We start from the raw sequence: 12,615 nt of genomic DNA on the forward strand, positions 1-12,615 counted from the left end.
GGCGGGGCTGCTGAGTCTTCTTATTGGCGGATGGGATCCAGTTTCCTTGGCCAGAGCCTCCCAGGGAGCCGCAGGGGGCGGGGCTTGTTGCTACGCAGCATGGAAGTGATTGGTGAATAGAGCTGCCAATCTCAGCTTGTAGGCCCAATTTGGTGAGGAAGGTTGGACAGAGAGGGAAGGGATCGTGGAGGACGTGTGGTTGCTACAAAATGTGTTCAGAATTTTGCAATCGGACTTAGCAGTTGCGGGGCGGGGGGGAAGGAAGAGGGAGGTGGCTAGGTAATAGGAGGAGGAGCAAGAGACGTCAGGAACCCACCCAGGATTCAGAACACCCGCTTTCCAGTTTAGCCTCTCGGGTTGGGCGCGGCCTAGCGTACGCCCCCAGGCCAGTTTTACATATTTTATCAACCATAGAGATGACTGGATGACCGGGAGCCTAGAGAGGACGAAGGCCACTCTCCTAGCCGATTTCCGTTTCCGCCGAGGCATTGGCGGTTGGTGTGCATCATGGCAACCGTGGTAAGTGTTGGGTGCATGTGGAGGACCGCGAGTGACCCTTCTTACGGAGTCTGAAGGAGGGAGCTGGAGGGGACTCTGGGGTCTGGAGGAGGAGTGATAAGGAAGATGCCTGGTTTGACGGAGGAGGTCTGCGGAGTGCTCCTGAGTCAGAGGGAGGATGCTGAGAAGGACACCGAGGCCGAGCAGTAGATGCTGAGGAGGATGCATGGATCTGAAGGAAGAGGGCTTGGGAGGACACACGGATCTATGGGAAGCGTTGGGAGGAGAGGATACCAAGGTCTGAGGAAGCAGGCTGGTGTGTGCACCTTTGTGTTTGAAGTAGGAGGGCTGGAGCCTGAATCCCTGGATCTGAGGGACGGTCACAGTGGAGGAGGTCTGGTCTGGGAGAGGCGGACCGGGGAGGGCACCTAGGTCTGAGGGAGGAGGGCCGGGGAGGATGCCTGGACCTAATGGAAGAGGGCTGGACCTGGACAACTGGATCTGGAGGAAGTGTGTTGACCACTGAGGAAGGAGCTTCGTTGTGGCTTTAGAAGCTGCTGGAGAAGGCAGCAGTGTAATAAGAATCCTAGGCCTGTCAGAGATGGCAGTGCAAGCCTTTAGTCCCAGCACTCTGGGGAAGATTAGTAAGTGGGGAGTTGTGCTGTGTGTTTGAGAGCACAGGTCACATAGAGGGGAAAGTGTGGCTGTCAGGGGCCAGGAGCGTGTCCGTGAGGAAGAGAAACAAAGCACAGGTTCAGAGCGAGGGCCTTGTCCAGAGACCATTTGTATTTTCCAGAACCTCACTTGGTGCACACGTCTGTGCCATCCCACAGTTATTTGAGTGTGAAAGTGTGCGATGAAGCCCAGGAAGTGAGACCAGACAAATCGGGCCTGGCATTAGCTCGCCAGACCTCCCAGTGAAGATACACCGTGGCCTTGCAGCAGCCTTGATAATGAGGTTGAGCCCAGGCAAGCTGTAGGGCGCTCAGTGGAGAGTCTGTTGCTGTTACCATGGTGAGGAAGAGCTTGTCTTTGCTCGCCTTAGGAAGGGCCTGTGTGTAATAGTAGTTTGGGGTCTCATGCTCCTGGGGTTCCACCCAGCCTCTTACAAATAGTGGAAGTTGGAAGGCTCTCACAGCAGGAGACAGGCAGTAAACGAACCTGGGCCATGGGCTATCCTAGAAGGCCTTGTTCTGGGAGGAGGCATCCTGAGCTATGGTTGAGGGCTGCTTAGCTTTGTGGTTTCTTAGGTTCATAAAAAATAGTACAAAATGTGCAAGGGCCCACTACCTGGGTTTATCTGTCTCTTGTTTTTACCTTTTAATTCGGGTAGCCGCAGACTTGAGGCACCTTTGCCGACAGCCTTCCCAGTGGCTGCGGGGAAAGTCTTAGCAGGCTCCCTCCAGTGTTCCCACACCTCCTCCCTGCGCCTTTGGCAACCACTAATCTACTTTGTACTGCCCACACCTCTTGGATACTTTATATAAGAATCATTCAACATGGAGAGCCTTTTCCTCCTGTTTCCTGTGGATGGGGATTTCCCTCCATGTATGGCTATGCCTGCAGAGGCCAGAAGAGGGTATTGGATCTTCTGGAACCAGAGTTAGAGTCAGTTGTGAGTCGCCACATATGTGTGGGCGCTTTAACCTAGGTCCCCGGGAAGAAGGAGCAGCCAGGAGTCCCCCAGTCTTCTCTCTACCGCAACATGCAGTCTCCATTATGTGGGGAGCCCGCTCACTCAGCACAACTCAGCGGTCTGCCGCGGTGTGTTGGTGTCAGAGCTTCTCTCCTTTTCCTGGCTGAGTAATATTCCATATATAAATAGACTGTATCCTGTTTGTCCACTCTTTGGTCAGTGAACAGGTGGTTGTGTGTGGCCTTTGGCTGTGGTAAACATTGGTGTGCTCGCTTTGTGGGGATTCCAGGAACTTGTACATTCTAGGAGGTGTTTACGCATGTCTCTCCCCCTGTGAGGGGGGGCAGTGTTAGCTGCTTCTTCAGGAGGCCTTGGTGGATGTCTTTTGAATGGGCTCAGCACTCTAGCGTTTTGAACCTGGAACATGGAGTCCAAGGTGGACCAGAGAGGTGTGGACTTTCGTGAGACGTGCAGGTGCCTACAGGGAGCCAGAGCCCTGGTCCGAGTCTCTCTGCCATCATCACAGAGCTCAGTATGGGGACAGGAGGGTTTCCGCATCTCTGCACCAGGTCATGCCAGGGCTCTGAGGGGTGACACGCAGCCTGTCTCCCTGGGCCCTGTGGTGGGGCTGATCACTGCCATTAGTGATTGATGACACAGAGGGTGGCAGTGGCTGTTGGTGGCGTCTTGCCTGCCTGTGAGGCAGGGGTGGGGTGGGTGGGGCTCCTGGTGGGCAGCAGGACCTCCAGGGAGCAGATGAAAATGTGACAACTGGGAATCTTCTTACGCGGCATCATCCTCACCTGCAGGCAGCCACCACCAAAGTCCCCGAGATCCGCGATGTGACACGAATCGAGCGAATTGGTGAGTGAACAGGGTCAGGACGAGGGGAGACACTACTGCTGAGTTCCCAGACAGACAGACAGACAGACAGAGAAGGGTGTGATAGGGCCTTAGCCCCACACTGTGCTGCCGTTTACCTAGTGTGCTTCCGTGGGGTTTCTGGAAGTTTGTGGACTATCTGAACCACGGGTGCAGCATACAAGTGCGCGTGGTCAAATGCTCCCCGAGGGTGCCTCGGGCCTGCCTCCTTCCTGGTGTGCCTCAGGAGGTGGAGAGTCTCGTCCTGTCTCTCCCAGCAGCTGTGTAGTGAGCCTTGCTCACCACCTGTAGCAAGGCGGGCGGGGCAGCTCTGAGCATGCCAGCTGTGCAGAGGACACGCCCACTTGTTCCGCTGTCACTCAGCACCTCTAAGACACGGTAGAGGGCTGTGGGCTCCAAGGGCAGGCAGGCCCTTGGTGGACTCTGTGATCTTTCTACTTAGTCTGGCCAAGTAGACCTGACTGTGCAGACCAGACTGGCTTCGAGCTCGCGGAGATCCCCTTGCGTCTGCCTTCCGAGTGCTGCACCCCCACGCCTGGGCTTGTTTCTCTTCTGGAGGCAGTGTCATACAGGCTGGCCCTGGACCTGCTGTGTAGCTCAGGATGACTTTAAAGTCCTCCTCCTGTCCCGGCCTCTACCTCCCAAAGTGTCACTGTGCCTGGCTGGTGAATTCTACTTTTTCGAAACGAAGCACCTCTCACTCAGTGCTTGAGTTGGAACCCAGGGTCTCATGCAGGCCCCGGGCTTGCTAAATCTCATGCCTTCCAGAAGGGACACGGCTCACTGTGAGAGCGGTGCCGTGGAGGCAGGGTGGTGGGTCTGGTACCTGGGCCCTTTGATGTGTGTTACGGAGCCACTGGCTGCTGTACAGGGATGCTGGCCTCACCTCTTCCTGGATGGCCTCTGGGCTGGGGCCCTAACCTGTCTCCGCATCCCTGCGGATGGGCCCAGGAATGGTAGCAGCGAGCTCTGGTTTGTCACTGTGATGTGGGAAAACAGCAGCTGAGTGCCAGCGCCAGTGTCCACCCGCGGTGCGTTGTGAGACGCTCGCCGTTATTTAGTTGTTGGGCCTTGGTAGCGCCCTCCAGCTCCTGAGTGCAGAGCGTGGCCTTGCTTGGCTTCCTCCTGCCTCACTGGACCAAGAGAGCAGCTGAGCCCAGCAGCCACATGGTGTGGCCTAGAACCAGCCAGTGACGCTTCTTCCCTTCCTCCCACACAGGCGCTCACTCCCACATCCGGGGCCTGGGACTGGATGATGCCCTGGAGCCACGACAGGTAGAGCCATGGACTGGGTGTGTGGGCTGTCCCTGCCTGGCAGGGCTTCAGGCCTCTCGCTTCTATACTGAGACACTTGTATCTGAGTTCAAGGCCAGCCTGGTCTACAGAGTGAGACCCTATCTCAGAAAGAAGGAGAGAGAAATCAGTGCTATTTTGTTTTGTTTGCAGGCAGGGTGTGTGCCGGGGTTGGTGGGGATGCAGTGGTGGCTCAGCAGCCAGTCACCGTCATGTCCTCTCGCCTCCCACCCTCCAGGCTTCCCAGGGCATGGTGGGGCAGCTAGCTGCCCGGCGTGCAGCCGGCGTGGTGCTGGAGATGATCCGAGAAGGGAAGATTGCGGGGCGGGCCGTCCTCATCGCTGGCCAGCCAGGCACTGGGAAGACAGCCATTGCCATGGGTAAGAGGCCTCAAGGGGCAGGCGTTTTTCTCTGTGGAAGTCACACAGGCTAGCTCTGTTTAACAGACAGTCACATAGAAGCATCAGGAGGCTGCTGTCTCGGGCCTCTGAGCAGTGACGTGGGGTCTCCTGTCTTAGGTCCCGTCTCCTGAGACTGTGGGCCAGATGGGAGAGCCAAGGTCCCGCCAGGAAGCAGTTTGGAAGTAGCGCTTGCCTAGGGGCGGGGCCATGTCACCTGCCTCAAGGTGACTCATACTAGGACAGAAGAATGCAGAAGTGGGGACCAAATAGCTCAGAGAGCTGGGCATTGGGTAGAGGCATGCGTGAATGCTTTTGAGGATGTCTGGAAACATGGACTGTAGAACCACTGTGTCAGGGGCCCAGGGCCAGCCGCCACAGCTGACTGACCTCTGGTTCCCACAGGCATGGCCCAGGCGCTGGGCCCCGACACACCATTCACAGCCATCGCAGGCAGTGAGATCTTTTCTCTGGAGATGAGCAAGACTGAGGCTCTGACGCAAGCCTTCCGCCGGTCCATTGGTGTCCGTATCAAGTGAGTGTCCCGTGGGATAGCCACGCTTCCCGCAGTCCTGGTCAGAGAATCAGGGTGGCCCGGGCCGTCTGACCTGGGCTGTGCTGTCTGTCCCACAGGGAGGAGACCGAGATCATTGAAGGTGAGGTGGTGGAGATCCAGATTGACCGGCCAGCCACAGGCACGGTGAGTCTGAGGCTTCTCTGTCCCAACACCTGTGTCGCCCATGCTCGTGGCTAAGCCACCTCCAGCCAAAAGGCAAAGGTGGGGCCGGTGGAAGGCGTGTCTGTGGAAGGCTTCTCTGTGGAAGGCGTCTCTGTGGAAGGCGTCTCGGGCGGTTTCTTACGCAGTGAGATAAGCCAGATGAGTTACTGTGGGCACCTGGGTCCAGAGGCCTCTGAGGCCCTCCCCACACTTCCTGCTTCTGGTATCAGCTGGCTGTGTCTGTCAGGTACTTGGGGGTTTTCTGCCTGGTCGTAGAGAATTTGTTTCTTTTTGCTGCACTGGGTCAAACCTGAGGCTGTTGCATGTTGAGCAGGCTGCCTGGTTGTTTTATTTCATGCAGGTCTGAGGTTCAGCCCCAGAACCCATGTGACGGAAGAAGAGAAATAGCCTCTCACTAGTTGTCCCTGACCTGTATTTGTACACACGCACCTGTGTATGCAAATAAAGATAGTTTACTTTGTATTTATTTGTAGAATAGATAGTCTAGTAGGTTTGCCTTGTCCTGTTTTACAGTTGGTCTGAAATCTCTCTGAGAGCTGAGGTGAGATTGTGCAGGGCTGATGCATTGAGTCAGAGGCTCTGGGAGTTTCTCTGCTGCAGGAGTTGCTGGGGTGGGACCTGGGGTCCATGCCAAGCTCGTGTGTCAGCCATTTCAGAGTGAGTGGTTTGGTGGTGGTCCTGCAGCCATCGCCACCTGGATCTGGTCATAGAACTTTCCATTGTCTGTTGAGAAAATTGTGCCTGTACGCCAACACGCCAGCCATGTGATCTCTTGCTGGGATTAAAGGAGTGGACCGCCATGCCCAGCCCCAGTGTGCTTGTATGCTGTGTGAGAACTTGTTGACACGGGCAGAGACTAGATGTTGAGTTTCCTTTTATGTCTTTGAGACAGGGTCTCTTTCTGAACCTGGAACTAGGCTGGTAGCCAGACTTTGCAGTGATCCTCTCTATCCCCAACAGCACTGGGCTGACAGGCCTGCACATTGCCGCGCCTGGTGATGGTGGTGGTGATGGTGATGATAGTGATGATGGGACACGGGTGCTGGATCCAAATTTAGATCCTCGTGCTTGCACCTCTGCTGAGCCATCTCTCTAGTCCTCTCACTAGGATCTCTCTCTCTCTCTCTCTCTCTCTCTCTCTCTCTCTCTCTCTGTAAGTACACTGTAGCTATCTTCAGACACATCAGAAGAGGGCATCAGATCCCATTACAGATGGTTGTGAGCCACCATGTGGTTGCTGGGATTTGAACTCAGGACCTTTGGAAGAGCAGTCAGTACTCTTAACCACTGAGGCGTCTCCCTAGCCCTGAACTTCTTATATAACTAAGGATGGCTTTGAATTTCTGAAGCCCCACCTCTTAAGTGCTAGACCTCACTGCCCAAGTTGTGCAGTGCTAGGGAAAGTCCTGTGTGTGACAGCCAAGCACTCTGCTGAGCCACCTCTCTGACCTGTTGTGTCTGAGTGGATCTCATGTCCGGGCTGCCTTCGGTGTCCTGAGGCTGAGATTACAGGTGTGAACCAGCGCTCTCGATCTGTTTGTGTTTCAAGACAGTCTTTTTCTTTTTCTTTTTTTAAGTAGGCAGCACATACTGGCTATGGTCCTCACCTCCCGCTCCTTAGTGCTCAGATTACAGGATTTACAGCCACAACCAAGTTATTCCTTGTTGTTAATGGAAATGGATTTAGCATAGGTGTGCTGCCCAGTAATTTTAATAATTGTAAATAAAGTTCTAAATTAGCTCAATCTATTAATAATTAAATTTTAGATTTTTGTTTTTTTGTTTTTTGTTTTCCAGGTAGCCCTGGCTGTCCTGGAACTCACTCTGTAGACCAGGCTGGCCTTGAACTCAGAAATCTACCTGCCTCTGCCTCCTAGAGTGCTGGGATTAAAGGCATGTACTACCATTGCCCGGCTTTTTTCTTTTTCTTTTTTTTTTTTTTAAGACTTTTTAAATATGGTAAGAATATGGTGGGTAAAGCTTTTTCCAAGAAATGTCTTTGTGTGTGTGTGTGTGTGTGTGTGTGTGAGTGAATTTGTTCTTTAGAGGCTCAGTGGTTAAGAATGTATACTGCTCTTCAAAGGACCCAGGTTCAGTTCCTAGTTTCCACATTAGGTGACTTACGGGCACCTGTAACAACCTTTTCAGGAATCCGGTACCTCCTCTGCTTTTGTGGGTGCCCGTGTTCACATGCATAAACCCACATAGAGACACTCATGCGTGCTTGTAATTAAAAAGAATAAAATGTTAGAATATGTGTGTACAGACAGTCCCGGCTGCCCCCAGTCCCTCCTTTTACCCCGCCTCTTTCTACTCTGCCTCCTTCTGGGACTCAAAGGAGGAAAATCACTTGTGACAGGATCCAGAAACAGACGGCTGACGCCCGGACTCAGGCCTGGGGGTGTCAAGTGTGCTTACTTTGCAAGGGTTTGGGCATTGTTTGCTTTTTATCTTTTATAAAAGTTTTTTCTTTTGTTTTGGTTTTGCATTTACTCAGTGTGTAGAGGTCAGGGGACAAGCTGTAGGAGTAGGGGTCTTGTGCGTGGGGGTCCCAAGGTCATTAGGACTGGTTTCAAGTGCTCCACCCATTCTGATGGCCCAGCTTAATTGTCGTTTTATTTACTGCTTTGATTTTCTAATTAATAAAAATGCTTTTTTTCTGCTGTGGTCAGATACTCGGGAGGCAGAGGCAGGAGGTCTCTTGAGCCCAGGGATTCAGGTCCACCCTGGATGATGTAATGAGCCTTGTGGGGATGCACAGTGCGGTGGTGGAGGGCTAGCCTGCCCAGAGTCCATGGGAGCGCAGGGGGTGCCTCGGGGATGTAGTGCAGGGCCCAGGGTTCTAGCCCTGGGACTTCAGAAGAAAGCAAACCAGAATGCCTTTCATTTGGATCTGAAAGAGCCGTGCTAAGTCTGACATGATCCCACCCTCTTGTGGGCCCATGGTGACAGCAGCACCTGCCCTAGGGGATACGGCTTAAGTCCTGGCACCCAAGTGACCACCTCCCAGCGCTATCCCCTCCACGAGCTGCCTGTGCCACGCCCACTTGAAGCTGTGACCACAATGGGGCGAAGTCCTCTGAGCATTTGCTGGTATGTCGCCCTCAGGGATCCAAGGTGGGCAAACTGACCCTCAAGACTACAGAGATGGAGACCATCTACGACCTGGGCACCAAGATGATCGAGTCCCTGACCAAGGACAAGGTCCAGGCCGGGTGAGCCGCGGGACCACGAAGGTGGATGGGCGGTGAGGGAGCGCAGCCCTCTTACACTTTGCTGTCACTCCTTCAGAGATGTGATTACCATCGACAAGGCCACCGGCAAGATTTCCAAGCTGGGCCGCTCCTTCACACGCGCCCGAGACTACGACGCCATGGGCTCCCAGGTGTTTGGCCCACCCCTCACCCGGCATGGGCACTGGGATGTTTCTATGTCCTCTGTTAGGACACGGGTCAGGCGCTGCATTACTTCTCAGAGTGGGGCTGCGGGGCCGTGCCCTGGCTGCCCTCACACCTGCCCTTGGCCCTGTAGACCAAGTTTGTGCAGTGCCCAGACGGAGAGCTGCAAAAACGCAAGGAGGTGGTGCACACCGTGTCCCTGCACGAGATCGACGTCATCAACTCGCGCACGCAGGGCTTCCTGGCCCTGTTCTCAGGTCAGCCGCTCTCCCCCAGCAGTCCCCAGCACCGGGATTGCTCCGGCACCTGCCTTCCTCCCTGGCACAGCCTGCCCCAGCCTTTCTGCCCTTCCTTGGTACTGTGAGCTTTCCTAACAGACCTGCTGCTTGCCCTCTGTCCCCGTCTGAGTGTGTCCTTCCCTGCTCTGTCCTCAAGTCCTCTCTGCACATTTGTGGGTCTGGCCCCGCTGCTGCAGCCCAGAGCCCTCCTTCCCAGTATTCCACTTTGTCTTTGCCTACCCGGGCCTGAACCCAGTTTCTATCTCTGACACCCCGTCTCTGGCAGGAGACACAGGGGAAATCAAGTCCGAAGTCCGAGAGCAAATCAATGCCAAGGTGGCTGAGTGGAGGGAGGAGGGCAAGGCGGAGATCATCCCTGGGGTGAGTGGCGGCCCAGGGGGGTGTTCAGACCTGAGGCTCCGGGCGGCCCGGGGGGGGGGGGGGGGGTGTTCAGACCTGAGGCGCCAGGCGCAGGGGGCCTTGACCTGTGCCCTGATGGCTTCAGGTGCTGTTCATCGACGAGGTCCACATGCTGGACATTGAGAGCTTCTCTTTCCTCAACCGGGCCCTGGAGAGTGACATGGCGCCTGTGCTCATCATGGCCACCAACCGCGGCATTACCCGGTGAGCAGCGTGGGGTCTGCAGAAGGGAATTCTGGGCCAGGGGTGATGGTGGCCTCGGGGCGAGTGGACTGACTGTCTGCTGAGTGCTACTCCTTCTTGAGCTGGCCTCACAGTGCTGCGCAGATAAATCTGTTCAACTTGGACTTCAGAACTGTTGGCCTAGGCACCCAAAGTGCTGAGCACAGGGCTGTCTACTGGATATGTCACAAACTGCTGTGATCAAACTGTCACTCAGAACCCCACCACTTAATTGTCAGTCCACAAGTATTGACCTAAAGATGCTATGGACACTGAGCCTGCCAGCACCAACCATAGGCTTAGTACCAGGTAGGCTGAGACAGGAGGAGTTTGAGTTCTAGGATAGCCTAGGCTACATTCATGAGGCCCTTTCTAGATAGTTCCCAGATTAAGAGTACATAAACCTAAGTTTGGGGAGGCAAACTCCCTTGGTGATGGCTGACGGCTTCATCAAGCCCCTCACCCTGTCTCATATGTTTTTAGCATGACATCTTTTGTTGTTCTGTGAATGTAGGGGAATGATATGTGCAAGCATGAATGTAGGTGTGGCAGTCCAAACTAGCACGGCAGGTGCCCTGCAGCCAAACTAGAATCTGTGTGAGCTGCCGGGTGTGGTCCTGGGAATCCACCTGGGTCCGCGCTGTAAGAAGAGGATGCATTCTAACCTCTCCAGCCCCTTCATTCTCTGACTTAGTTTGTGTGTGTGTGTGTGTGTGTGTGTGTGTGTGTGTGTGTACACATGCATGTGGTACCCACAGATGCCACAAGAAGTTTCCAGGTCCTCGGAACTGGAGTTAGGTGCGGCTGTGGTGAACACAGATGGCTGGCAGCGCTGACAGGCTGGGCCAGCCAAGCCGTGGATCTGAGGGCTGGAGGGAGGCAGCCCTCAGGACCCCTTTGCCAGCTGATGTCCTCCTGCACTTAGTTCCCCAGTCCCTGAAAGTGCGTGAAAGGTAGCTTAGATTCCCGCAGCTGTCCGGAGCCTCCCCTGGAGAGCAGTGTTCTCGTACTCAAGGCTACACTCCCTCCCTGTGCCTGGGACAAACTGCCATGGATGCCACGGCACACCCAGAACTGTCTGGATGTGCCTGGGCAGCAGGGGACAGGAGGCCCCAGCACAGCTGCTGTGAGCCGTGCTTGCAGCTGACAGCCTGTGCTCAGTTACTGAGTTCCCAGGTGGTCCATATGGTTTCCCGAAACGTCCATTAACAGTCTTCCCTGACCCCCAGCATCCGGGGCACCAGCTACCAGAGTCCCCACGGCATCCCCATCGACCTGCTGGACCGCTTGCTCATTGTGTCAACGTCACCCTACAGCGAGAAGGACACGAAGCAGATTCTGCGCATCCGGTGCGGCATTCATGCAGGCTTCTGGGTTGGGGAAGACCAGCAGTGGGGAGAGAGTGGGGATGGGGGGAGGCCCTCCCTGCGCCTTGGCTCTTTTAGCCTCGTCATCTGTGGTTCTGAGCCCCCAGCATCCGTGTGGTGTGTGCTATGGTACGGGTGGGGTGACAGGCCGCTCCTGTCCACAGCTGTGAGGAGGAGGACGTGGAGATGAGCGAAGACGCCTACACCGTGCTGACACGCATCGGCCTCGAGACCTCCCTGCGCTACGCCATCCAGCTCATCACGGCAGCCAGCCTGGTGTGCCGGAAACGGAAGGTCAGCCAGTGGATTAGCCTGGAGGACCGAGGGATGGGCCCTGGGGTGGGCCGTGGGTATTTAGTGGGGTCTAAGAACCACAGCAGGTGCCCGATGATTTTAGAGAAGGCTGGGGGGGGGTGCCCGCTGACACGGCCGAGTCCCGCTGCTCTCAGGGCACAGAGGTGCAGGTGGACGACATTAAGCGCGTGTACTCGCTCTTCCTGGACGAATCCCGCTCCACACAGTACATGAAGGAGTACCAGGACGCCTTCCTCTTCAATGAGCTCAGTGAGTGTCAGCCGGCTGGCAGCTAGCACTGTGGGGGGCTGCGGGCCCCACCCCCCGCGGCGCTCACTCACATTGACTTCCCCTCTCCACAGAAGGCGAAACCATGGACACCTCCTGAGCTGGCCCTGCACCCCAACCTTTCCCATCCCGTTTTCTACAAGTTCTAACACTGTGACTTTGTATAAAATGACTGAAAACTGGAGCTCTGCTGTGTCCTCAGAGCCTACAAAGGGACATGGCGTGCAGCTGTATGAAGCCTTTATTGGGAGGGACGTTTGGAAAACCTGCTAGCTCCTGGAGACTGGGGAGTTAAGGGGTGGACCTCAGAAGAGGAGGAGGCCTGGGAGCTGGGGGAGGTCACAGGCCATTGGTTGAGTCCTGGGACCCCCACAGTCAGAGCTACTGAGACGACAGGGCCCACAGCGGCAGCTGAGGGCCACAGGGAAGGAGACCATGGGGTCTACACCGGGTGGGCAGCCAGGGAGGCGGACAGACGCGAAGCGCAGCTCCCGGTAGGTGCACACTGGCTGAGGCACGGGAGGCAAAGCGGCCGGCAGGACTCGAACCTGAGTGCGGGGGGAAGGAAGAGGTCCTCGGCTGGGTGTCCCCGCCCAGGAGCCATCTCCGTACCCCACTGTCACCGTCTGCCATGAGCCCAGCCGAGGGCAGCACTGCCCTCCCTGTGGGGTCAGCTCACCATGCTAGGACAGTAGCCGGCACAGATGCTGGTGGTGAAGGTGATGCAGACTGGGCAGAGCTCATTCTCCGCGGCCAGGGTCGCGTTGACAGGCCGGCACAGTGGCCGGAGGGGGCCCCTGGAGGCCCACAGCACACTTGGGCTCAGCAGCAGCCACAGCAGCAGCCCCTGGGACATAGCCGGTGTCTCACTCTACCCTGACCTGGTTTTCCATCCCAGGTTC

The 12,615-nt window shown here is 55.9% G+C and overlaps 2 protein-coding genes across 2 annotated transcripts; one reads left to right on the plus strand and one right to left on the minus strand.

The window, feature by feature from the left end:
- The first annotated feature begins 267 nt into the window (after positions 1–267).
- Ruvbl2 (RuvB like AAA ATPase 2) lies at positions 268–11,897 on the plus strand. Its single transcript, XM_052163120.1, has 15 exons — positions 268–519; positions 2,944–2,998; positions 4,236–4,291; positions 4,548–4,689; positions 5,113–5,242; positions 5,341–5,407; positions 8,555–8,661; positions 8,738–8,831; positions 8,978–9,101; positions 9,409–9,503; positions 9,628–9,746; positions 10,994–11,113; positions 11,296–11,425; positions 11,581–11,695; positions 11,788–11,897. Exons 1-15 carry the CDS (start codon positions 508–510, stop codon positions 11,811–11,813), a joined length of 1,392 nt encoding a protein of 463 aa, XP_052019080.1. The 5' UTR covers positions 268–507; the 3' UTR covers positions 11,814–11,897.
- A 34-nt stretch (positions 11,898–11,931) lies between these two features.
- Positions 11,932–12,578, minus strand: LOC127669329 (lutropin subunit beta). Its single transcript, XM_052163151.1, has 2 exons — positions 12,393–12,578; positions 11,932–12,261 (listed from the first exon to the last, which is right to left on the minus strand). The coding sequence occupies exons 1-2, from the start codon at positions 12,567–12,569 to the stop codon at positions 12,019–12,021; spliced, it is 420 nt and encodes a 139-aa protein (XP_052019111.1). The 5' UTR covers positions 12,570–12,578; the 3' UTR covers positions 11,932–12,018.
- Positions 12,579–12,615: the final 37 nt, after the last annotated feature.

This window comes from Apodemus sylvaticus, chromosome 1, assembly GCF_947179515.1.
Source record: "Apodemus sylvaticus chromosome 1, mApoSyl1.1, whole genome shotgun sequence".
Lineage (NCBI taxonomy): Eukaryota > Metazoa > Chordata > Mammalia > Rodentia > Muridae > Apodemus > Apodemus sylvaticus.

Excerpts from the sequence above, each read along its gene's own strand:
- Ruvbl2 (XM_052163120.1), top strand. Across the intron at positions 4,690-5,112 it reads GAAGACAGCCATTGCCATGG|GCATGGCCCAGGCGCTGGGC; the intron begins GTAAGAGGCCTC and ends TGGTTCCCACAG. Across the intron at positions 5,408-8,554 it reads ACCGGCCAGCCACAGGCACG|GGATCCAAGGTGGGCAAACT; the intron begins GTGAGTCTGAGG and ends TGTCGCCCTCAG.
- LOC127669329 (XM_052163151.1), bottom strand. The coding sequence starts at position 12,569 with ATGTCCCAGGGGCTGCTGCTGTGGCTGCTGCTGAGCCCAAGTGTGCTG. Across the intron at positions 12,262-12,392 it reads CCGGCTACTGTCCTAGCATG|GTTCGAGTCCTGCCGGCCGC; the intron begins GTGAGCTGACCC and ends CCCCGCACTCAG.